We start from the raw sequence: 27,014 nt of genomic DNA on the forward strand, positions 1-27,014 counted from the left end.
AATAAATCAGGTTAGCTGTCTGAGCCACGTCACAAGACAAGGCATTAATCAGATATGCAGAGTGATCGTTTTGCATACTGACAGTAGGGAAAAGTCCAAATCTCTTAATTTCTCAACAGATGAAGGGCATATGGTTATTTTGTCTGCTGGATGAACCTGGGGTGAGCCATGAAGGTCTGGTTCTTTTTGCTGTCATCTGAGTACAATCTAATGGCTTGTGCTTACTCTGTGCCTTGACTTTTCAGCCCATTGTTACAGTGAATATTATGGTGAACATATGGCTGAATTCTCAGCCATGTCATCCATGTCGCGAATGCTGAATAGGTTGACTCCCACAGATGGATAATCCAACGAGATATCAGGGAAAAAAAGAAATCAAGTTGAATGAATTGTTTCGATAGCAGCAAGACTGAAGGTTAACAGAGCATGAGAGACAGGCGAGGTTGTGGAAAGGTTATTTGTGGGTTCAGGAGGTGAGATTTTGGGTATGTGGACACGTCAGTCCAACAGAGTCCTCAGGTCAATGTTAAGACAAGTGGAAGACAGATTTCTCTGTCAGCACGCAGAAAGTCCGCACGGGTTCAGGCTTTTGTCGTGAAGTCTCAAGTCATTGAGTCAATAGCCAAGGAACATGACACAACCTCTCACAGTCACTCGGCATCAAACGGAACAGGGAATGGCATGCTTTCCATTTCACTGCACCGTGGCCCCAGCAAGACCCCGTCTGCGCTCGAGAAACAGGAGAGCTCTCAGCCCAGGCTCTAGCATAAAAGCAAAGCTGCAACCTGGCCCCGAACACATACATCGCTCCCACAAAGCAGCGGAACACGATGAGTCACCGGTCAATCCATAACTTTGGATATTATCTCCACAGGCTGTTGTAGCGTGGTGGGTAGCCCGTAGATAACCAGAGGGCTTAGAGACCAGGAAATTAGATCATGGTAAAGCACAGCACATTTCCATTAAACTGATGTCAAAGTTTATCTTCTTCTGTCCGTGTGTTTAGATGGGAAAAGAAAATGTTGCCTTTTATATTATCTGACCGAGCGCTGACCCAGTGAATAGCCCTTTATCACAAGCATACCTCTACATATAGTGAACATAAATCTGGATGAAAAGGCTTAATGAAATAGCAGATGTTGCATTCTGTATTGCTATTTGGCAGTGTTTACTTTTGCTTTTATGGGCAACAAATTTCTTCTCATCAGAGAGGGCATAAGTCCAGTTTTATTTCATCCATGTAAGGGCTCTGAAGGTAAAATCTGATTATGTTCAACAGGATAAAAACAAAGATTTTCATCCATCCATTTTCTATATCCACTTAATCCAACTGTAGGGTCGCGGGGGGGGCTGGAGGCTATCCCAGCCATCATTGGGCGAGAGGCAGGGTACACCCTGGACAGGTCGCCAGTCCATCACAGGGCCACACAGAGACAAATGCATGCTCACACTCACTCCTACGGACAATTTAGAGACACCAATTAACCTAACATGCATGCTTTCAGACAATGGGAGGAAGCCGGAGTACCCGGAAAGAACAAGCATGGGGAGAACATGCCAACTCCACACAGAAATGCCCGAGCTGGGAATTGAACCCCTCTTGCTGTTAGGTGATGGTGCTAACCACCACACCATCATGCAGCCCAAAAGGTTTGATCAATCAAATTGTTCTTTTGCTACTTTTATCTTCAACTGAAGATAGATTAGAATGATCATGCACCCCTTTTGGGGTTTGAAAAGAAGAAGTGATGTAGTGGGTGAACCTATCACAGGGATTCAATCAGTGGCCTAGTTAGAGTCAGTATAGAGTTAGAGCTTGAATTTTATATATTTTTTCACTATAGTTTCATGGTTCTTGGACAGCAAAGTTAGTGGGTTGATTCACTTCTTTGGTACAGTCGGTTATCTCAACAGAACTTATTCTGGCCCTTATTCTATGCCTAGTGCTAATATTTGCATGCTAACTAAGCTAGCAAGACTAATTTCAACATTACCAAGGTTTGATCAGAATGCGTAGTCACACTGAGTATGTTAGCATGAATGATATTAGCTTTCAGGTGAGAACAAGTTTGAGTTTGATAGAGCTTCTTGTATGGCTTGCTTCTCAGCTTTGTTCTACAAAATGTAAAATCTCTCACTACGTTCATAGTACAGCACTTTGGTAGATGAAAATTGTCAGTAGAGATGTGAAAGTTGCTCAAGTGGTGTGAAAAACATAAATATGTAGAAAACATCTCATTATTCTGGAAATCATCACACACTGGCTAATAATTATTGGGCAGAAAAGATCCAATTAAAAACAAAAATAGTATATTTAATGTATTTACAATAAACATACAATCATGTAATCTTCTCCAAGAAATATACAGAACTTAAAGCTTTTAAAATATAAATTCATGAAGTTCAAAGGAAAAAAATAAAAATAAATCCTGATAAGCAACAGGGCATATCTAAAAATCTGAAGTGAATCTTTCAAAATATAGGTGATATTTTCTCCTAAGTTCCCCCTTAAAGAGCATTGAAATTCACACACTATATACCACCCACAACATAAGCAAACATATCAATCTAAAACCATAACTAACATTGTTAGTACAAGGTTTCACTTCAAAGGCAACATGCTGCCTAAAGGCTCAGACCAAAAGGATTATCTGTATATGAAGAGTTTCCTGTTTGTCAGAAAAATTATCAATAGCAACAAAAAGATCAAATTATGGCCATATTTACAGGAAATCTGATACTTGTTGGCCGAAATGTTCCTCTGATCATCTCAGATATTATGCTTTTGCATATGGGTCATGTTTTGGCAGAAAACTCTTCACAAATGAATAATCTGATCACTGAAGTTCTGCTATAAAAGTCAACCACAAAGCAAGGCCATCAAAAGAGGATAATGAGAAAAATAGAATGTAAAAAACATTTACGCTCTCAAGTTATTTTCTCATCACAAGGCAAAACGTCTCAAGCACATTTAGGTGCCAAAATAAACAGTCCTGTTGCCGCAGGTGGAAACAAGGTCAAGCAAGTGCTGTCACACTTGCCAGTGCATTTGACACACCTAGAATATGTTGGCTTCTTTTTCGCGAGTGTTGAATGTTACAGTGCACAGGTTGATACGGCACAACACGGCTCCCGTCAGAAAGTCTGAGAGAAGAGCTTTACATCTAGGCACAGTTGCAGGGCTTCAATCTGTGCAGTTTGGCTGATATTCTGCAGTCAAACTCATCTACTTTACAATGTTAAGCGATAGCTTAACATTGGTGCCACTTTTATCAAGCAGTATTTTATTTTTTTTATTCTATTTTCAATGTTGACCAGCTTTACCACTGATGGAAAGTGAGATTAATCTAAATTAGACAAGACCTTCACTAGTAGAAAAGTCCTACATATGAATAGTTATTACATCCTAAATAATACTGTTTTCTAGACCAATATACATTATTTTATAGGCAATATCTCTCTGGGACACATTTGTACGATATGGAAGTAAAGTTGAAGGATATCACAGAGAGGCTACAAACAGCTGGAGGAAGTGCTCCTAGCTCCAGCATGTTGAGATACAGTTCTCTGCAGGAAGTCACAGAACACTTGTATGGTGTCACTTTGGCACTTGTATGGCACTACTATGTACAGAGGAGTCAGCACTATGACAGACTGGATGTTACAGAAATCAAAGACGGAGCCACTTCTAGGAGGTTGTTGAGGAGGAGATGGTAGCCAGATGTTACTTATCCATCTCCTGTCTTTTAGAAACTTGGACACTTCCTTTTCAATTGTTTGTACTTCATAGGTCTAACTGTCTTGAATGTCCTGCTAGGAGCCACTCTACCCATCATATGCTGTATGGTCAAATTTTGAGTTTGGGATATGCTTTGGGCACTGCCTAATTAGTTAAGATGGAAAAAAATATATTTCAAGGATGCAGTATTTCTGTGTATTTATACTGGCTAGACTCATACTGATGTTTAGGTCCATTGAGGGTTAACCTTCAGCATAAGACTATCTAATGCATGTTTACACCCAGTTGATATGATATTCCCTTTTATGTGTGGAATAATGTAGGGCTTTTGTCTTTTCACTTTATTCAAATGTGAGACCAAATCAAACATGAGTAGTGTTGATCCAAAATAACCCTTGAAACCCAAGTGGTGTCATAAACTGTAGATATTTTCAGAAGATAACGGTTGAATCTTAGTAGCTTAAAGGAACAGTTTGATATTTTGGGAAATGCGCTCAAGCTAGCCAGCAGTTAACTCAAACCATCTAACCTGACAAATGAAACAAAATTACACTATTTGCACCCTAAAGTTAATTTTGATTTTGAGTTGTTGCAACTAGTTTTCTCAGTGTTAGAAAAGAGGGTAACTATCTCTCTGCCTCTATTTCAATCTGTAAGCTACGTTTACTGACTGCTATGACTTCTAGCTATTTACCATAAAACTTGGAATCAGTTATCTAGTCTGTCAGCAAGAAAGCATTGAAGTGTATTTCCCAAACGCTGAGCCTTAACTACACCCTCCAAAAGTTACTATACATTTTGGAAGCTAAATCTATTGTCATAATAGATTTTTGATTCAAAACATATAAAATACTTACAGAGTAAGCCTGACAAACACTAAATTATATCCCTATATATTTACTGTAGAAAAAAGGGGAAAAAAATCCTTTTAACTTCCTCAGAAAGAAAAGAAAAATACTTCAATCACTTCATTGTGAGTGATTATGAGTCAGCAGATCTTCAAAGGAAAAGAAAAGGGCAACATCACAATGCAGTATGCATTATAAAGCTCTTCCATGGTTAAAAATAGAATTAGGAGGCCATTCGTGTTAAATGCATCTTTAACCAGTACAATAGCCACAAAACCAGAGTCTGTGCATCTTGGTGACTTCATACTGAAAATCTTTTTATTTCTATATGCATGCATTACCAGCATGCGTATAAATGAACTAATTCTGGCAGGACACTGTGTCTGCTGATGGCTAGCACACCACAATCGAGGGGTCTCGTGCTGGCTTGGTGTTCTACTGAAGTGCCTTCACACTCTCAGTCTGTATGTTCATAATGTGAGCTTTGCTGCTGATACTGGTGCTGTTGGCGAGGGCAGCCTCCCCCACAGCCTCCACCTGTTTCGTCCAGTGAGAGCATGTAACCCGGGGAGACTTAATCGCAAAGTCCCCTGTATGTTATGATCACGTTGCTTTGTAATCCATGCGTTACTGCTGCAGGGGGCTTTCCCACAAGTATTACACCACTTAGCTAAACTGCATTTCTGTATCTATTTTCTACTGACTTTGATTTTCTTGGCAAATTATAGTGGTGATGCGGTGAAATCAGTCATAGTCGTCTCAATGAAATGTCACAGGTCAAGTTTCTCAGATCCCGTTTTGTCCAAGTAACAATGAATAGGCAGCATATTTTGCAGTTAGTTGCTTTGAGCAAGCCTATTTTTTGAAGAATACGCTTGAAGTTGGTATCTTAAATATGTATTGAAATATGCACTTCTTCTTCTTCAAAAAAAGAAAGCTCACACAGTCTCTGAAAAAGAGAAAATTGGCCTCATACAGTGTTCACACCAAAAACCGTATCATCAAGTAAAGGAATGATTATTACTTATTGGATCTACAGTCCTATGCTTTAAAAATGTGAGAAACATCTTACACATTGACTTGAACCAAAGTGTAATAATCCACCTTTTGAGGCAAAGTCCCCTACGCTCTTACCAATGACTGGTGGCAAAAAAACAAAAAACAAACTATTTTTGTTTAAATATTGTAAACGTCACCTCTCGATCATTTGTTAAGACACTGAATAATGAATTTAGTAATTTAATTTTCAAAACCACGCAATTTCATTCACTTTCCACCACATCCTTTTCTTTCTTTGAGGTTTCAAACATGTGCAGTTTTTGTATAATGGCTTACAAACTCGTTTTTGTATCGAGTGAAAACTGAATGAAAGTTGGGTAGCTCATTAACACACGGGTGTGTTAAGAATCCCTCTGTAAGGCTGCTAAATAGTTACAAGAGGGGTCCAAACTGTTCTATGGCAGTATGGAAAATTGTGTTAATTCTCATTCTTTTTGCATCTTCTGATAACCAAACCTGAGAAATACTACAGAAAAATAATCTTTCTGATAAAGCTCGGGTCTTATAGTAGATTTGATTTTGGTTTTTAAGAAGGGCCACCTGTTGGCCATTTTTCTTCTTTTTTTTTCTTTACTGCCGTCAATGTCAATTTTGCTGTCAAAGAGGAAAAACATCCCCGAAATTAATGAAAACAATTTCTTTCAGCAGGCAAAAATGTGGATATTAAGCATTTTAGGAAACATCTCTTCAATTCTTTTCAACAGGTCTGATGTTTTGAATGAGAGGAAAATGAGGCCCTTACTGAGGACATTGCTCTGAACGGAGACAACACCAAAGGAACATCAATGCACACGAATAGCTCCAGTCTGCTGTCCCAGTGTAGAGCACCACTATAAAACTGACTCCATGTTGTCACACATCTCATGGTCCTCCAGGTTGTATATGAACTTTGTCCTGTTGGTGGGGTTCTGGGTGATCTCCTTGCCTAAATTGTCCAGAGTCACATTGGAGGCAAAGAGTTCAGTGGGCGTGAGGTAACCCTCGTTGTTCTTGATGTACTTCCTGTAGTTCTTTCTCAGACAGTGCCATGTGGTGGTGTACAGAACAAAAGCGGATGACTTGAGAACGATGGCGATGCTGACGTACAGATGCCTGTAGGCCACATTGTCGTACAGCATGCAGGCACCCTTCTCTCCGCAGACAGAGCTCCAGAACAGACAGGTGGAGTCGATGCCCATGCCGAAGATCAGAGGAGGCGGGATGAAGCCTGGAGCAGCGGGGGATTGTGAACAGACATGAGGTCAGAAAGCCAAGAAGTGCACCAGTTTGAGCTCAAGTACCAACTGTATTTGGGCCGACAGAGTGATGAAGTTCATTTCAAGCAAGGTGAAAAATTGCTCTGGCATTTACATCACAGAGTAAAACTAGAGAGCAACAGCCAGTAGCACAAACACAGCAGAGACAGAGAGACTTTCTGCAGTATGCGCAGCAATACAGATGATGTGTGTGGATCTGTGAGCGCTACAAAGAATGAAAGTATCTTACCTATCAGCCTTAAGAGCAGGAACAGAACACCAAGGGCATATGATTTAAGCTCCGGACTTACAGTTCTGAAAAGAAAAGATAAGAAAGCTGTGCTGATTAATCAGGATTTGTGATCTAAAAGCAACAATGGCCATTAGCATTTTTGGGATTTTAAAATAAATTTTCATCATTGAAGCATTTGCTTAGATCTGGAATCACTGCAACATTTTCCATTAGTATTATTGGTATGGTAGGTTAAAGCTGGTTTCCACTAGGGATGCACAGCTATATCAGCCTAACATCAGTATCGGCCGATATTCAGCCTGCTTAATGCAATTGGCAAATATCATCAACCGATGGCGTTGGCCGATATTTATCTGGTGTGTCGTGGTTGTGTTGACTTTGCCCTCAAACTTACTAGTTTTATTCACATTCAGTTTAGCTGGGCGCAAATAAATTTTGTAGGTTTGTAGAAGTGCTGAAAAGTCAATAAGTTAACAGCCTACAAAGTTTGCATTTTACACAAAAGCTCTTTTTATGTGAAAGATAAATAATAAATGTTTGTTTCACACATTGTAAGGGATCATTTGTGCTTATTCAAAGATTGTTGGCATTAAAGTCACAATAACAAAGATAATCGGTATCGGCTATCACCCACTGGCCAAAATTTTATTTTTTGACACTGGTCAGTATAGGCCCAGAATTTCATGACGAGTGCATCACCTTATTGAGTCCTGAATATCTCCAGCTGAATCGAGACCACTTCTAGCACATTAGTCATTATGATTATTCAATTATAAAATAAAATCAAGCACCAACTTTGATTTCAGTGCTCATTCTTGGGTCAAAATTGGTTGGTTAGTGGTCTGAACATTTTTTTCCAGCCTATTTCATTTGTCATTTGCAATATATGGAAGCCTTATGATACCTTCCAGTCAGGCTTTAGACAGCACCACAGCACTGACTGCTCTGACCAAAGTGTTTAATGACATATGTCTGAATACAGATGGTGGAAAAATGTCAGTCTTAGTTTTACTGGATCTCAGTGCTGCTGAGATGCAGTTGACCACAATATATTACTCAAACGACTGGAGAACTGGGCTGGTCATTCCGGAACTGTACTAAACTGGTTTAAAACATACTTAGAGAACAGGAAGTACTTTGTGTCAATAGGTAACTTTACATCTGAGCAGACAAGAATCACATGTGGAGTTCCCCAAGGTTCCATCCTGGGACCTCCTCTGTTTAACATCTACATGCTCCCACTGGCACAGATTATAAAAAACAACCAAATAAGCTACCATAGCTATGCAGATGACACACAGATATATATTACAATGTCACCAGGAGACCGAGGGCCTGTACAGGCATTGAGGAGATTAATGACTGGATGTGCCACAACTTCCTCCAGCTAAACAAAAACAAAACTGAGGTAATTGTCTTTGGAGCCAAAGATAAACGATTGAAAGTCACCACAGAGCTTCAATCTATAAATCTAAAAACTACCAACCAGGCCAGAAATCTGGGTGTAGTGATGGACTCAGACCTAAATTTGGACAAACACATTAAGGCAATAACAAAGTCAGCCTACTATCACCTTAAGAATATATCAAGGCTAAAAGATCTGATGTCTCAGCAGGACCTGGAAAAACTAGTCCATGCATTCATCTTTAGTAGGCTTGATTACAGGACATCTTTACAGGTCTGCCTAAAAAGTCAGTTAGACAACTGCAGCTCATCCAGAACTCAGCTGCTCGAGTCCTCACTAAGACCAAAAAAGTGGAGCACATAAGTCCAGCTCTGAAGTCTTTACACTGGCTGCCTGTCCATCAGAGGATAGACTTTAAAGTTCTGATGCTGGTCTATAAAGCTCTGAATGGTCAAGGACCAAAATACATCAGTGACCTCCTGACCCATTATGAACCTTCCAGACCCCTCAGGTCATCTGGATCCGTTTTTTTATCAGTTCCCAGAGTCAGAACCAGACATGGAGAAGCTGCATTCAGCTTCTATGCTCCGCATGTCTGGAACAAACTCCCAGAAAGCCTCAGATCAGCTGAAACACTCAGTGTATTTAAGTCCAGGTTGAAGACACATCTATTTGCAGCTGCCTTTGAATAAGCTTGAGTTTCAAAACGGAATCATATTTTAACTATTGATTTTATCTTTCATATATATAATTTTTTCTGATTTTATCTATTGTTCTTATTTCTTTCTTTTGCTTAAATTTTAAATCATGCTTTTTATTTCTTCTGTTTTAATGTCTCTGTAAAGCACTTTGAATCACCTTGTCATTGAATTGTGCTATACAAATAAACTTGCCTTTCCTTGCCTTGCCTTATGCTGACAAGATGCCTCTTGGAAATTGTAAAGGGAGCAGCTGAATACAAAATTATAAAGAAATAGTAATATAGAAATATAGAAGTAAAATAAAAATTTGGCATGATTTAGGAATTACAGCTTTAACAATCATGGAGAGGGATTTTTATTAGCCTAAATCAATTATGATACAGAGTGGTATCCTGCAGTTACGTGGCTGATAACTTTTTTCACCCACTTTTCAGTCACTGACAATGTGTTAATAACATGTTACATGTGTTACAAACAGAAAATGGAAGTTGTAAGTTTAAAGGAAGATGATATTCATTAATATGAAGATATGTTTCCACCAGCAGATGAAATGTAGTCAACATAAAAAACGAAAGTCCAGCACATTTTAATTTGTCATATGAATTATAAATATGGAACTATGTGGGCTGTGCTGACCACAAGATCCCTCTGGACACTGGAAAGACAGCCGTTTATCACAAAAATGCAAACATTTTTAATGATCGTTGTGGTGAAATCTCAGCTAAATGGAAATGTTGAATCAACGTCTTCGACAAAGCCTCGGTGTCTGTAAAACCTTCACTTTTACACAAAATTTAACCTAAGTTTAGACTTGATGTCTACGAACCATTTAGATGTCTTTTCAACCAGATAAAGCTCAGTGGTTGTCCCTACAGCTGTAGTCAGAATGATTTTATCCTATTCCTGATTTTCAGGAACACTGTTAAAATATCTTGACAAATAAATGCAAATCCGTATGATGACAATATTTTTTTTTAAATGTCAAAGGCTACTGAACAGAACCAAATGTATGCCAGAGGTTATTGTTGCAACAAATCTCAGTTGTTTCTTGCAGCCATCTAAAAGCGTCTCGCACCTGTATGCCACTCCTCCATAGCTATGCATCAAAGGTTTTTCAAGTTTTGTATGAGACAGCAGATTTCAGGTTTCACATTTCTGTGATGTTTGAGGTGTTCGTTGTCACCTCAAACTAATATTTTTGGCAATGAGTAACAAACCTCTCTCAAAAATGCTTTTTAATGCAGTGATTTCACTTGAGAAAGTACACAACCCCACACAATGACATGGCCACCACCGTGTTTTACTGTAGGTATAATATTCTTTTCCATAAGAGCTCCATTTCATGAGCTATAAATAAACAAATACATACCATTCTAAAAAAAAAGTAAATATTATCTGGTTTTCTCTACCCACAGAATAGAAAAAGCTGTTACATTAGTGTGCATCAAATAAAATATTCACTAACAGCCAATAATTTAAATTGTTCCAGCAGTGAAAAGCTCCAGTTCTTCCTGTGTGCACTGCACTGGGGGAGAGATGTGCTCATCAATAGAGTTATTTTTACCAGTAGAGATTATGTCCACAGCCATCTAAAAAAAAAAGAACTACAAGAACAAGAAATTATATCTATATATATCTGCTTCATTTCCTGTTCTGGACTGAGATTGTTCTTAGTTATTATGTCTGACATAACATTTTTCTGTGTATTTCCTAAGTATTTCTCTGCATTCATCAAGATAAAGCACTGTTCGATGCTTCAGACTGCTGAAGCGACTTCCTAATAACCTTCACCAGCTCCAAATGCCAACGGCTCCCTCTTGTGGGCAGTTGGCATCATACCTGATGAGGATGATGACAGAGGGTGTCTGAGCCATGGCTCCGATCATGCTGCACACACAGATAACACACAGGAAGGTGAGGAAGGCCTGCTGACAGCCGGGACTGGGGCACTTTCCTGGTAGAGCCACCGCCTCTTCAGTGATGCTGGATATACATGCGCAGCTGCTCAAGTTCTGACACAAAAGACAAGAAATTAAGTCAAAATGACATTGTCATTAAATAAATCAGCATTGTATGCATTTGTATGTGTTTGTTTCTTGTTATTTATTGTTTTCTCTCCAGTCCCCAAAAAAGTCACCAACGGCTTCTTTCAGTGGGTGTTTTGGTCTCCACTCACTGGTTTGGTGCAGCCAGCGAAGCAGGCTGAGAGGTAGGTGACTCTGTTAGAGCCACAGACGGGGCTCACTGATGCTGTGTAACAGTTACAATTACTGATACACGCCGACTCAGGCTGTTGCCAGGACTGCAGCGTCCTATGTTAGCAGTCAAAGATCACATTAGGACTATACTGCATTATGGTTTATATACAATTTTCACATCAAGACGAAAAAACTGCAAGAACAACACAACTTCTTTTTCTGAAGGACCTTTTTTCACACTAGTTTCTATTATTTTGCTCCAGCATGCAAAAAAAGAGTAGTAGTCATAGTAGTTTAATGGTCTCACTCATTGCTGTAGGCTACTGTAACCCCGGCAACAGGTCCCGTGTCACAGCCCAGAAAGAGAAAAGAGACGTAGCAGGCAGTGGACACCAGGTTGACCAGCATGGCCATGCGGACGGCACCCAGAGCCGACAGGTTCAGCTTCTTAACCAGGAGACCCCCGAGGAAGATTCCCAGACAGGCACAGGGGATGGCTGTCATACCTGGAGAGGCAAAGTTGAATATCCTACTTACAGCTTTTTATGTTATTTCACTTATTTACTATTCACCCTTTAATAGTCCTCACTGTGGTTTTACTGTTTCTTTATTGCTTGTGGTATTCGTAAAAGGGAAAGATCTCAGCATCTGACCTTGCTACAAAACTTAATGAGTAATAAATATCTGCATACAAAATCCAAAATGGGACCTAAAACAATCTTGCTCATGGCTAGGTGTGACTGTGGTAGAAGCTTTGGATGCAGAGGATTTTCTTCCTCTGTGTGCAACAGTTGTTTTTGTTTGGAATTTTGGTCTTGGAGAGGTCCATCTCAAAAGGGAAACTGCTGTTAGTCTGGATGTCTCCACTCCTCCTCGTCTTGTCTACATCCTGCTGTCTACGATAAAAGGCTTCTGCTAAAAGCCTGGGCAGGAAAATATGCCTGCAGCGCAAATTTCAGGCTATTTTTTTTTCACAGAGTAAACACATAATTGTTTCTGGAAATGTGTGTTTGAAAAGTTATTGATACATATGATATACATTATGAGACACAAATGCAGAAATCTAGAGGAAGAAACGGATGTTTTAAGCCGTCATGCTAAAAGCGCCTTTTCCCCCGAATGAGTAATATTACATCACATGAGGGAGAGTCTCTGTGCAGTAAATTGTTGGTGATAGTGAGTTTTAGTAGTTGTGATTAAGTTAGCTGGTAATTTTTGCAATTGTCATCAGTGTGAGTATAGTGTTTGTGTAGGCTCCAAACTCTGGTCTTTCAATCCACAGTCTCCTGGTCTAATGAAACTTTCACTGCCTGGAAAAGGAAAAAAAAACGTCTGGGTGTGGTGCTCATTTTTAGAAAGGAGGATAATGCACTGAGAGATGCAGAAGCTACGAGGGATTGAAAGGCTACAGCTGCTTCTATACTTCAGCAGTATATGACACCACTAGAGTGTTGGTGACAGAACCATGACAGCCTGACAGAAATAGACTACTTATTTTCTAATTGTAGCTAATTAAATTTTTCATATTTCACTCCTTCTGAAAAAAACGCTCCACCTTTCACTGTAACATCTCTGGCACAGTAAAGTTAGACAGTGCGATATAACCAGTCGATACTTAACCGTAAGGTTTTGTTCTTGGTCCTATTTAGGTTTCTAGAAATCAAATGAAAGCCCCCCCTTCTTTTAAAATTTTTTTAAAATTTTTTTATATAAATACTTGTTAGCAGTCGTTAGCTATCGTTAGCTAATGTTGCTAACTCAACAGCACACTCGCTCAGCTCTCCTCTGGTTCTCTTCACGTAACAAACTAAATTCTTTCTGTTGGCTTTTATTACTCATTGGCACCTGACACATCAGGCTCATAATTACAAGGCTGGGTGTAAATGTGTGTGTGCATTTACATTTTAGATCTCTTCACAAAACTCCGCACAAAAAGCGTGCACAAAAATCTGATCCTAAAATGCTGCTTTTATAGATCAATGTTACAACATTTTATGTCACTGGAATTTCAAACCCACAGGTTCCTCTTTCACTTGTGTGTTCTAGGCATAGCTGCAGATTTTAGAGCTGTAAAGTTGCCGGTGCCTGCTCTTCCTTTTGTATAGGCAAAAGTGCAAAAGAAAGAGATTAAAAGAAAGATAGAATTCACTTAATTTACTCTAAAGATTGATCTACGTACCTAGCAGCTGATTGGCTGAGGAGGTCGTGAGGTTGAACTGCTGCTCAAGGTATTTGCCCAGGAAGGCAGCAAAGCCAGCAACAACCGCTATCTCCATACAGGCTGCCAGTGTGATGCAGCTGAACACCGGATTGGACAGAAGGTGCCTTGTCACCCTTGGGATCACTAATTCAATAAAACAAAAAAAAAAAAAAAAGAAAAGAAAAGAAAAGCCCAAAACATGGAAAGCGTTAGAAGAAAGAGAGGCATGTGATTAAAAATATTTGAGAGAGCTTAGAATTCCTCAAAAACCGTATCGAATCTCTTCACCTCCCTACCTCTCAGATGCTCCCAGACTGAGAGTCCACTGTTCATATCGAAGCCATGAATGGCTCCATTGGGTTTAGAGCCCGGGTACTCCAGGCTCATCGAAGAAGGCAGCATGGCCTGCTCACTCTCCCCTCCACCGTCCATGTCCTGCTCATCTAGTGCCTGGGGAAAACCAAACATGAAGAGGGCCGACAGGAAGAGTAAGGCACCGCAAAGGAGGAAGCCGCCCCACCATGCCCCGATCCAGCGAGGATCATCTGGGGTGATGTCCAGCTTACCTGGACAGAGGAAAGGAAAATTCATTACAGTCATCAGTAGCAGGTTGGACAATTGTCATTATTTCTATGTCCCTGTTTCAAGATTGTAGTAAAGCTGTTTCAAATGAAGGCAGCAATTCGCAATTTACTTAATTAACCTTTACTTAATTAAAATTGGTACAAAGACAAAAATAATTTTTTGTTTTTCAGAAAATATACATTCATTTTAAATTTTCATACAAGCAACGCATTTCAGGGCCAACTATATAATGAAAAATAGCAACAACAACAAAAAAGGAAACCTGATGGAACATCTCCCAACTCATTAAGTTAACTGGACTGAGGATTCAGAGAATCTGGATAAACACCAGGGATAAACTTAGAAACCAATACTGAACCAATACTGCTGTAAAAAAAAAAAAAAAAAAAAAAACCCAGACTAAGCTGGAATACTGCGTGGAATACTGCATGCTGCTCAGGAAAACATCTAAAAACAATTGTCAGTAAAGACAGTTAATTCTGCATCCACAAGTTATAATTCTATTATTCAAAGCAGAATTCTCTATATAAAGATCTAGAAACACCAAAATACTGTTTGGAAATTATGAATGCTGAGTCCACCTGGATAGGAGGAGAGGGACTATCCAGGATGTTATCAACATTTCAAATGCCAGCATCCATCACGGTATCAGGCTGCATTAAAGCACATTACACGGATTGCTTACTGAAACATCAATAATGCTGAGTGATATTAGGGTTTGTGGAGCAGTATACTGTATGCTGACATAATCATGTCGTTTTATGGGAAGGCTTTACTTATTTCAGCAACACAATGCTGTAAATCACAATTTGAATGTATTATAACAGCAAGTCCCACAGTAGAGTCCCCACTGTAAAGACGGCTGCAACATGAATGCCTCAAACTAACAAGCAGCTTCCATCTATAATCTATAATGAGAAAACATTTCATTTTCAAAACTACAGCAATGGGTCTTCTCAGTTCCAAAACAATTGCCCCTAACTCACCAGTTTTTTTGGAAAATGTTGCTGGTATGAAATTCAAAATGAGGATATTATTTAAATACAATGCATCTTTCTTTGTATCCACATTTATACGTTGCTCTTGTACTAGTCAGTTAAACATGATGAGATTTTTTTTTCTGATTTGACAACTTACTGGTGTCGATGAAGACGGCATCAACATAGACTTTGGTACAGACAGAACCTAAGATGAAGCCACAGGCTGGGCCGAACACTAGCGTTGAAAATAAGATACCTGGAAGAAAAACAACGGGGAGAAAAGGGACTTATATGTCAGGTTAGAAGGATGCAGCAACAGCAAAATCTATATATTCCTGCCATAATAACAAGGTAACCTGAGAAATAATCACTGCATTTCACTTCATGTTTCACCAGATGGCAGCATTGCATCAAGACAACAAGGTGTTTCTTCCTTCATTCAAATATTAAGCAACCTATAGCAAAGATCCCTTCTTATTGTTCAGTTCTCTGTATCATCTAGTGATGTGTTCCATTTCTGTAATTTCCAGCCAGAGGGGTGTACAGCGTAATTGATCTATGACTAGATTATCCAGCAGTCATAAATGAGCAAGCAGGAAATGGGTTCTCAGTGTAAGAGCATTGGGGACGGGAAGCCACTCATATCGCAGCTCTGGATGATGATTGAATGCAAAAGGCTTCCCTGATTTGGCACAGAGGCTGAGCGGTTTCCATAAAACATCAGACTGAACATGATTGTGTGTGGATTGGTGTGTGTGCTGGTGGTAAGTGGAACAATAGCAGTGAGCACAAGAAGCCTGACTGCTAATAATGAGTCCAAAGCAAAGGAGGCACTGCTCCCTCCTGACTCTACGAATGGGCCAGTCAATGAGGGATTTAATGATTAGTCCTGCGGTTATCCCCAGCTGTTATTTATCATAGTGTTCTGGCGTTTATAATGTTAGATAAAATCTAAATATAAAGTCATGTGAAAAAGAAAGTACACCCTCCTTCACTTCTAAGGTTTAATGTATCAGGACATAATAATAACATTTAAAAAAAAATAAAAAATCACTTGGGCCTTACAAGGTCATAAAATTAAGTAAATACATCCTCACATGACCAAAATATGTGTCATGACTTATTTAACAAAAACTAACAGCAGGGTGTGAAAAACTAAGGGTACAGTCAAATTGTCCGACTTGCTTAGAAACTATCGTAACTGAGTGAAATGACCCAGAAGTATCTATGTAGCGGCTATGATAAGAGCAGTTAGCAGTTATTAAGAAGCCCAAATGCTTCCTTTAAGATCTCCTTTAGCACAGAATCCACTGAACAAACCTTTATGAAAGAAAGGAGAAAATTCTGTACAACAATTCCTTACAGCTGAAACGTTCAAAGGGATGTTCGATTATTTACATCCAGTTGTATTAACTATGATTCATATGAATAAACAAGAGGACAGGAGTGTGAGCAGCCTACGACAACACTGTATTTCACTTTTTTTAATTTTTCTTCCATTTTTCAGGTACAAACATTTATGATAAAGTAATAGTCTGTATTATATTGTATGACTTAGCCTCAGCATAACGATGTGATAGAATTGCAAAAGAGAAAGTAACTTTTCTAGAATATTTATTGAACAGCTTTAGTTTCAGTGCTGCAGACCAACATCACGCCTGAGTGTAAGTGAGGTCAGTTTCTCATTGCAGCTTGGTCGTTTTTTCCCAAGTCCTAAGTCATTTTCTTACAATCTTTCTTCAACCGCATGATGTGTTCCATCGAGGTCAACAAGAGCTCGGGAAATGATAAGAGATCATTTTTGACTATCCGACTGGACCCTAAATACACCCCAACTGCTTCCATATGAATTAGGAGGACAAGCCAGGTGCTGCTAATCAAATGCACCTGATTAACTGATCATCGGGTGGTGTGAGCACCTCTATGAAAGCAGAAGTTTGGTGAGTTTGCTGGTCTGGAACATTCAGGTGTGTGTTAACACAATGTCAAAGAGGAAAGATGTCAGCAATGATCTTTTACTGTTCATCATTCTACAGTGAGAAAGATTATTTATAAGTGGAAAACATTAAAGAAAATCAAGATCAGACCACACATTGCTCAGAGAAACTGCAACAACAAAAAAAAACAGAACAATAAAAAAATCACAGTCTACAGGCCTCAGTTAGCATGTTAAATGGTAAAGTTCATGACAGTACAATTAGAAAGACACTGAACAAGTGGGGCTTGTTTGAAAGGGTTGCAGGAGAAAGAGGATTGTGAAAGTTGCAGCTGATTAAACCACAAGACTTCTGAAACAATGTTCTTTGAAAAGATTAGACCAAAGTGGAGATGTTTGCCCATAATGCACTGCACTGTGTTTGGAGAGAACACAAAACGCACGGTGGTGGAGGGGTGATGATTTGGGCTTGCTTTGGAGCAAAAGGATGACTCATGAACTGAACTCAATGAGTTCGACTGAATGATTGGAAGATGCCAAAGCATTCTAAAGTCGAATGTGAGACAATCTGAAGAAACAGCTAAAGCTGTTTAGCTATGAGGACACTACAGAATGTCTGTACCAGAGTGTTGCAATGACCCAAACAAAGCCCTCAATCTGACTGAAATGCTGTGGTGGGACATTAAGAGAGATGTGCATAAACAAATGTCTGCAAGCTTCAATAAACTGAAATGCTATTTTAAAGAAAATTGGACTTATTATGGTGGTTTTACAAACTACTGAATGGTGGGTTGTGCTTAGTTTTTCACACGTTGCCTCTGCATTTTGGCTTAGCTTTTGTTACTCATCTATCTACTTTTTCACCACATTTTCACACATGTATTTGTAGGCACTAATCAGCTGAGCTCAGTTCAGCAGAGTCACTCCCACCAGCAGAGTGGGTTAGAAGTCAGATGAGAAAGGAGCTTTACAATCACAGCTTGCTCAACTCAGCAGCCAAACACTGAACGCAACTGAAGCTTCCTCTATCCCTCACTGGGGTCAAATCACAGACAAACGCTGGGAAGCTTGTCTATAACTTGTCATCCCACATGTGATGTAGGGTGACTAACACACACACACACACAGTGGCAGTGACCAGCAGAAGTGTTGCTCCCAAGCTAATCTGTTGTACAGTTAACAAACCATCACTACTCCTGACTTTACTCTAGATACAACGAGCATCACTGTTACATGTTAAAAACAGTAATGACTAAGCACGTAGAGCAGCTTTCAAAGTGAAACATCTGATGAGAACAGCAGGCACAGTCATGACAGAGATGTGCAGTAAGCTTTGTTCTGCTGTGACAAAAGGTACATAATCCTATAGAAACAGCTGCCATCAGTCTGTTGTCTGGCCTCATCGGTCAGTACATCTAAGGTAGTTTATACAGAGACATGACTGAAGCCTTGTGGAAGTGAAAACATGAATGTGGTGAGGTACTTAAGCTGTAACCAAACATTTACTACTACTGCAAAAACTACTGCAGTATCCAAACATCGTAACTGTAGTCTTACACATCTGTCAGAAGGTGAGGAACACTCTATTAGTCCTCTGACAGAGAGACTGACGCATTTTCATGTGCTCACGTGAAAGTGAATCGTGTGTAATTAACTGACAATTTTTTCACAATAAATAAATAGCCAAAAAGTTTGAATTAAACAGAAGATTATAGCCCAGCAAAAACTTTAAAATTAAAAGTTAAAGTCTAACATTGAACATTTTTTAAAATGTCCTTATTGATTTATGTATTCATTATCATTATAATAATAATAATAATAATAATAATAGTAATAATAATAATAATGATTATTATCATTATTATTGTGGTTTTAATATACAATCATTGTAAAAAAAAATTGTGCTACTTTAATTTTGAATTTCCCCCATTGGGGGATGAATAAAGTATTTTTCTATTCTTCTATTCTATTCTATTAATATATCTCAACTTTATCTTTAAGATACAATATCCGAAAACGCCTGCACAATGTATGAACCTTATTTTGAGATTAAACAAAAACATTCTGCTAGTTTGATATAGATACTGTCTACAGTTTATGTTATAGATTGGCAACTGTCAGCACGTCATGCTGTCATATTTTTACATTTCATAGTGGCAAACTGCACACCAGAAGTCCATTAAAGTTACAGATTTCATGTATAAACACACTTACATAAAAACATTTTTACAGAAAACTCTTGATGGTTCTACAATGTGCAACATGAATTTTCAGTTATTTTTAAACAAAACAAAGTTAACTAAATTACAACATTTAAAAAAAAGATGGTATTTTTTTTCTCCACAGCCCTTATGACAACTAAATTGTAACATTGCAGGGCTAAAACCGGGACATCTGAAACTGAAAAATCTCAAATAAAATCTGTACAATGAAAATATAATACCAAACAGTAACTGATGACACAGAAAGCAGCATATCTGAACTACTGCTTTACTGGAAACTGCTGTTCTGTCTACTGTCTCCCACTGATTCAGTGATATTAGAGTTTTTCTTTTTATTATTATTTGCGGGAAATACATGCTGTAAATATTTTATCGATGATGTATAGAAATAGCTTTGATAAGTGTTTGCGTTGATGTGCTAATTAGGTATGTGCAACACTGTGAATCCTCAATCATTTTTGGAGCGTGAATAAATCTAATTGTTTAAATGATAAAAGAAAAGAAAGTGGTCCGTGTCATAACTCTCTGTCACATGAACCAAGATGACCGACACTAACATAACTTTGAAGATTATTCATTTAAGCACAGTCACCATGGGAATGCTTTGAAATTTTTAGGGATGGTTTAGTAATCCATGGAGACCTCTGGCAGTGTGAGCCTGCAGAGGGTGTGACTGAGAGCTCCTTCTTATTGTAAAATTGTGAAGCTTAGAAAGTGTAGTATAGTGCAAGACGGGCTAAGCTTGGCATGGGCTAATGTTATGGTATTAATATCCATTAATATATTGTTATGGAATACCGACCTTGTGCATGTAATGTCTTGTTAATATTCTGACACTTTGTCTAAAAGAAGTGCTTAAAATGGTGTCTTCTGCGGCCAGCAGTAATAAATGCAGCATTGGAAAGGTCGTACTGTGTGGGACGAGGCTCCTCTACCTGGTCTCGCTGCCTGCACATGAATAATTTCACACTCAGAGTCACATTATGGCCCAGTTCAATCGCTGGGCCTCCGAAACTTGGCAAGGGTGCTCCTGAATGGTGCTCATATAAAACAACCTGGGCCGGTCTGAGCGGACAGCGTGTGCTGAGTCAGAGCCCATTCCTTCCTCTGCTGTCCTACAGTGGAAGAGTAATAACCCCAGTGGAGTAAAAACATTTTGCTGCAGTGGACTCTTAACTTGCAGCCTCACACCGCTTCATTACGCACATTACAGAGATGAATAGAGGCTATGATATGATGCAAGGGGAGAGAAGCTGACTGTTGATTACAGAGCTGGACTGCACACTTTTTGCTGTACTTCACTCTGATAGTGGCCTGCATTATTCCTGCTGTAATGCACGTCACTCTGAAGACTTGTTAAAGGTTTATTGAACATATCATCTTCAGTGAAGATGGTGCTATGACTTGGCTTCATTACTGATGTATCAAATTTGGTGGAGTGATAGTTTTTATCTGTTGATATAGGAACAGAAAGTCTGATTTGAAAGTTCTCACAGGAGTCTCTTTTCTTTTTAATACCTAAGGTTATTAATTTGATCTAAATGGTTCGTTCATACTCCACATTTGCTTTTTTCTAATCAGGGTTGGGAAGGGGTGTGTTTCAGGGGCTGGAGCCTATCTCGGCTGCCATTAGGCGATGGGCGGATACATCCTGAATAGGTCACCAATTTATGACACGGACATAAAACATTACCCGCTCAACCCCTACGGTCAAATTAAAGTCACCATTTAACCTAACATGCATTATTTGGATTGAGGGAGGATTGGCAAGGTAGAAAACATGAAAACTCCAACACAGCAAGACCCCAGATGAATTTTAAACCAGAAACCTTCTTGTGAGGGGACAGTGCAAACCACCACAGAGCCACCGTGCAGCCCCACAGAGCTGCTTATGATTGAATTTGCAGATATTTTCCAGGTTGTTATGATGACATTTAGTTCATTTAGCTGTGCCTGTAAGTACCTCTGCACCAATACAGAAAGCAGCTACAGCAGCTGCAGAGACTAATTCAGGCACTGGGCCAATAATGGTAAGTGCTACATGTTACTTTGAGTAGGACGCCAGCAAGTCGCCACCACTAGAGAAAAGTGGTAATTTAGAAGTTTGGTCAGCATTTTTCAGTCAGGAAGTCAGCTAGTACACAATCAGAAAAAAAAACATAATCATATGTGAAGCTCATGTGAAGCATTTACAACCATATATAATAGTTAGGATGATATTTGTCTATTGCTAGATATGAATGAATCCATGTGCCAACCTAAGCACTTGGATAAAGCTCCATTCAAAGCTTCCACTGTGTATCCTCTTATCCTGTGAAAAGAGTATAATTTCAGAGACTTTCACCGGTGGAATGAAACAGTCAAGCGCTCCAAGGCACATTGACCAGTACAACACAAAAACATATAGACTCATAAAGTACTCCCTCTCAGTCATGTCATTTAACCCAGCACGAGAGAGTGGTGTTGTCTTTTTCTGCAGAAACACGGCTCACTGCTGGTGCTTCCCTTGTTTCCTCTTTGTTTTGTTCAGGATGTTTTTATACTGCAACCTTAAAGTAAAGAAAATTTAGACACCAACCTATGGAAGCATGCGGGCCAGAGGACTTCAGCCATCAATTCAAATTACTGTCACACATACATTTTCTGGCTGCAAAAAGTGAGCTTTCACATAAAATAATAGCCATAGACAGCAGGTTCACATGGCGTTGAATGTGGACATGTTTTTGTACTTTAGAACAGTAGAACCTAACCTTTAGGGGTTTGTCAGAGATTATGGGGGATGTGCAAGGTATTAACTGAACAGAGAGTGTAGATTAGCATGTCCACATGGCATGTCCTGGAACATCGAAAGTCTGTAAGATGAATCAGAAACTGTTGTGACACACAGCTGCGCTGTACATTGGTGGTTAATAATGTTATGTGCAGTTGTTGATCTGAGATTTTATTAACCTCGTTTAAGACCTGATGATTTCTTTATGATGCACTGGTAAAACTATAATATACTTTAAAGAGGGTGTACTTTATTTTTAATGTGACTGTACTTCCATCTTTTTTGTTCAGTAAATGTTTCACACATTTGACTCAAAAACACAAAAATCAAACTCATTATGGCAAGATCCAAAGAATGAGGGAAGTCTGACCATAAGAGTGGTTCATCCTTTGACCACCATGCACAACACTTCAAAAATTCATGGTAATGCACCAGAAATTTCAGTCTGAACCCAGTATAATATATTCTTTGAAGCCATGGCATAGATCTGCATGTGGCATAAATATATTGTGTCCATGTGTTTTTGCAATGCTTCATTTTAACTACAAAAACATCAGGTGTGAATGCCTTGAAAGTGCGTAATGCTGGGGGTCTTTGTGCATCCCACAGTGTTGCTGTGGAGCCCACAAAAAGACTCAAGTGTTTACTGTGTGGCAAGACAAGATTTACATCTTCCATTACTGAGATCCAAGCATTTACGCACCACCACACACTGAACCCCATTCACATGTAAAGCAGAAACTATTTAGGGTTACATTATTTTTCTGAAGAACAGCATGAATACGCCAATAGCTCCCTCTTTGTTAGACCCTCTATGAGGGATACAACGGATAGAAGGCTTAGTTGCTTCAGCCTATCATTCAAGTGGTAGACAGCAATCAATAATCCAATTACAATCTGGCTCTGACATTACAGTCCACACAGCTAAAGAGCAGGCTAGTGTCTCTACAGGCAGCCATTTTCTCCCCACAGGAATATATCACAGCTGATCATTCAAGTCAAGGAGCACCATTTTCATATTTATCTTCAAATACAATACTGGATGGATTGATACGTACAATATTCTACAGATGAAACCTGGTGTGAGTCCAGACTGTAGCATTTATTTCTACAAAAAAAAAAATCTACAATCAACAGGATGGATTGACACGTTTTTTTATAGACATTCGTGGTTCTCTGAGAATGACGGTTCTCTGGTGCCTTATGTTGATAAAATGCATCATCATTGTGTCTGAACACATGTATTACTCATTATTCTGTAAACTGTAGTTCATAACTGCTGCATTATTAGTAGTTTCAAATCCTTTTTTATATTCCTCTCAGCTGTCAGAAGGCACAACGATCTGATGATTCATCTATCTTTGTTTCCTTGTATCTTTGCAGCGCACTGGTACAAAGATTCTATTGCTCACAATAATTAGGACAGACACACACACTGAAGAAAACACGCAGAAAAATATACTAGATGCTGAGGGAAAGCTCACATACCATTTAAAATAGAGCAGACTGTTGTGCAGAGTCAGATCAAATTCAGGGTCATGTTCTGAGATCTGTACTGTGACAACTATTTAGCGTTTCCCAGATTACTCTTGAGTATTCCTTGTGTCCTCAGTCTCTCATTCAGGCAGTATTGATCCATGTGGGTGAAGATGTGGCCACAACAGAGCAGCCTATCCTTCGATCATCTCGTTTGTTATTGAGCCCATGGAGAGCTGCAGGTTTAATATTTAATCATCTGCATAGATGTTTGCTAAACTGATCCTAACTGTTTCTGTGTCATGTTACATTATTCATGGGATTTCCTTGCAATGCAACTGTGCCTTCACACTACAAGCTTGTCCAGCAATGCCACTACCTTCAGATAGGAAAAAAGAGGCAGCAAAAATACTAAGCAGCATATTACACATGAGCGCTGTATAAAGAGAGGGCTCTGTGCAATTACAAAGCCTCAATAGCAGTCACATTGTAAGATGTAACCATGGCAATCAAGATGCCTGGATCGTCAAACAGCACAGAAGAGAGAGGGGGTGGAGGAGAGAAAAGAATAATATATAGTATTATGTTTAAGGAAGAAGGTCGGGGGCTGAAAGGAAAGACTACAGTGCACTGAGTCAGGACATGCAATAACAGGCTTGATTCTAAATATTAGATATTTAAGAGAAAGAAAAATACAAAAAATGGCACGATTTCTTTGAGAACTATAGACTTCCATGGTTAAATGCAATATCTGTTAAGTAATTTGTTCCTCTCCAATTTTGCCTCAGTTAAATTTCTTACATCACCTGGTCATGATTTAATGGATTGCCACAAGAAACAGAGGGCGCTTATTCATGATGTCCTCAACTGACATTAGTAATTTCTCCACGACACCTTTGGTTTTAGAGACGTCTCGACAATTTTGTTAACAACATATCCCCTTCAGCATCAAGGTCAAAATATCAATTTCTACTCTGTTGCGTGCTAGTTAGCAAGTGTTAGCATTCTAAAAGTTTTAGCTATGATTATGTACATGGTAGAAACAATACCTATTAGAAATTATTGGATGTATTCAAAATGTCATTAATTCAATTAATTCACAGTCCAACTATATAGAAGGACTCACTGTCTATAACTCTATATGGCAGCTAGCCGTCCTTTTCCAGTATCGCAAAGCATTTGGGTCAGCTAGCAGCTAGCAGCAAAGTATTTTGGACACTGTTCCATTTTCTGTACCCGCCTAGGCTGGAGCCTACACTGTCTGTCATTGGGCAAGAGGCAGTGTACACCCTGGACAGGTCACCAGTCCATCACAGGGTCACACATACACATACAGCCATTTACTCTCACTCCTAGGGTCACTTCAGAGTCAACAATTAACCTGACAGGCATGTTTTTGGGAGGAAGCTGGAGTACCTGGAGAGAACCCATCCATACACGGGGGAACATGCAAACTCCACACAGAAATGCCCCAGCTGGGATTCGGACCAGAAACCCTCTTGCTGTGAGGCGATGGTGCTAACCATCACACCACAGCCCATATTTATCCTTCCATTTTCAATACCCTCTTAATCCGTTGGTTGGGTTGTGGGGGGGGGGGGGGGAGCCTATCCCAGAGGTCATCAGGCGGGGTATACCCTGGACAGGTCGCCAGTGCCCATATTTATATTACCTATAATTATCTATATTACATATTTTAATTACAATTTCAAATCTAATTTATTATTTAAAAAATCCCATAGTCTAGGCAGAAGAGAGTAGCCTCCTCATTGCTGAGATATCTGAGGAGCATTACATGGTTACCAGACATTCTCAACAGGGAGCAAATCACAAGAACAAGCTGTTAGCATTTGTGTTAGCATGCAACATCAGCTCTATAGCTGCTAGCTCCAGGCTGCAATGCATGATGGTCTATCCAGTAGTGTCTGTAAATAAGAAATTCACATACAAAAGAGATGAAAAGTTAGTGACTCGGATAAAGCAAAGGTGTGAATGATACATGTTAGTGTTGTAACTGTGAGAATGTTAGCATACTTGCACTAGCATAAAACTGAGCTAAAGATACTTGTAATAATGCTACAGCGTGGAATTCAATTTCAAAACCTCATTACATAGAACAAGGCCTATTAATCTTTGCATGTTTTTTGAACGATGAAATAAATAAGAACTGGGAGAACATGCTAACTTCTAACATGCTAACATAAGCCCATTCTCCCACTACTTCAATTTTCTCAAAACAGTAAAGAGATATGAACACTAACATATCAGTCGGCATCTGGTATGACCAGAAATGACCAGGGGTAGGGCAGACCATTGGGTGCTATGCTGCGAAGCCTTATATGCCAATTTTATCTCTCCTCTGCCCATCCTCTCCTCCCTCCTCTCCACGCTGTGCTGCTGGCAGAGACTGTGCAGATCAAAGCATGCACAGAACAAACCGCAGGCCTTCTTGCCCTGCAAAGAGATTTGAACTGAAAGGCAACCAAGGACAACACAAGCAGCCAAGCTTGTGAGGAGCAGCAACTACCCAGATAGCAAAATGAACCAAAAATGGTCAATTTTTGTTTTAAATTGAAAAAACATGGCTTATTACTGTTTTAACATGTTAAATGTTTACAATATATTTATAGGACTGTTTACCCAGGTCCCCCTGCAAGGTGAAAATAATGGAATGAAAAGCTTTCATGTTTTATTTTTAAATTTCTAATCAATTAATGTCATAATGTAAATGTCATAATGTAAATTAGTCTGGCTGAATGAAGTGGTTGAGAGACTGAATTTTCCATTAACAACAATGATGGATGTTCCTTGAGGGTCCTATCACCCCTATAAAATTGTGCAAAATGGTTTAGTCCAGTCGATTCAACCGAGTCATGTACATATAGAGTTCAGCCAGACAGCCAGAGGAGAAAGTCACGCCTTACTCTAAGAAAGTGAAATCTGGATACCATAAAAGGAAAGAAAAAAAGGAGAGAAAATTAAGTGAGGGGGAGCAGCTTCTTACCCATTTCTTTGAGAAGAGAAGTGAGCAGCACAAATTAACTAACACACACAGTTTGACGTGATATCAGCAGCAGTTGTCTCAGAGTGAAAGCAGCAAGTTAGACTTCATTTAAGGAAAGCACAGATTAATTACCATCATAAATTCATCAACGTTATTGCCAACAATCATTAAAAATGTCACTGACCTCATGGTAAAACTGTTCAACTTTATATTGACATTTTAGCCCTTTCCCAGTGATCAATCATGGCATATTTAGTATCAATGGACTCCTCGTAATTTCAGGATTGTGAAGATGTCTATCGCTATCTGACGCTATCTGAAAAACTGAATGCACCAGACCCTCAAAACTGTAGTGTTAATAACAAAACATCTTCCATCACTTTAAAATTAATCAAATGAGACA

The 27,014-nt window shown here is 39.2% G+C and overlaps 1 protein-coding gene across 2 annotated transcripts in view; it reads right to left on the reverse strand.

Moving 5' to 3' along the window:
- Positions 1-2,330: 2,330 nt before the first annotated feature.
- The window catches only part of LOC140302222 (solute carrier organic anion transporter family member 3A1-like), a 36,326-nt gene continuing 11,642 nt past the window's right edge, over positions 2,331-27,014 (reverse strand). For both annotated transcript variants that reach the window (XM_072381041.1, XM_072381042.1), the window contains 8 exons: positions 15,361-15,459; positions 13,935-14,204; positions 13,618-13,782; positions 11,746-11,944; positions 11,417-11,552; positions 11,080-11,252; positions 7,132-7,196; positions 2,331-6,853 (listed from right to left, as the gene is read on the reverse strand). In XM_072381041.1, the coding sequence (XP_072237142.1) occupies positions 6,477-6,853; positions 7,132-7,196; positions 11,080-11,252; positions 11,417-11,552; positions 11,746-11,944; positions 13,618-13,782; positions 13,935-14,204; positions 15,361-15,459 (1,484 nt within the window). In that variant the 3' untranslated portion in view covers positions 2,331-6,476. The remainder of the gene's footprint in view (positions 6,854-7,131; positions 7,197-11,079; positions 11,253-11,416; positions 11,553-11,745; positions 11,945-13,617; positions 13,783-13,934; positions 14,205-15,360; positions 15,460-27,014) is intronic.

Source organism: Leuresthes tenuis, unplaced genomic scaffold (assembly GCF_036924035.1).
Source record: "Leuresthes tenuis unplaced genomic scaffold, fLeuTen1.0.hap1 SCAF_2, whole genome shotgun sequence".
Taxonomy (NCBI): Eukaryota; Metazoa; Chordata; class Actinopteri; order Atheriniformes; family Atherinopsidae; genus Leuresthes; species Leuresthes tenuis.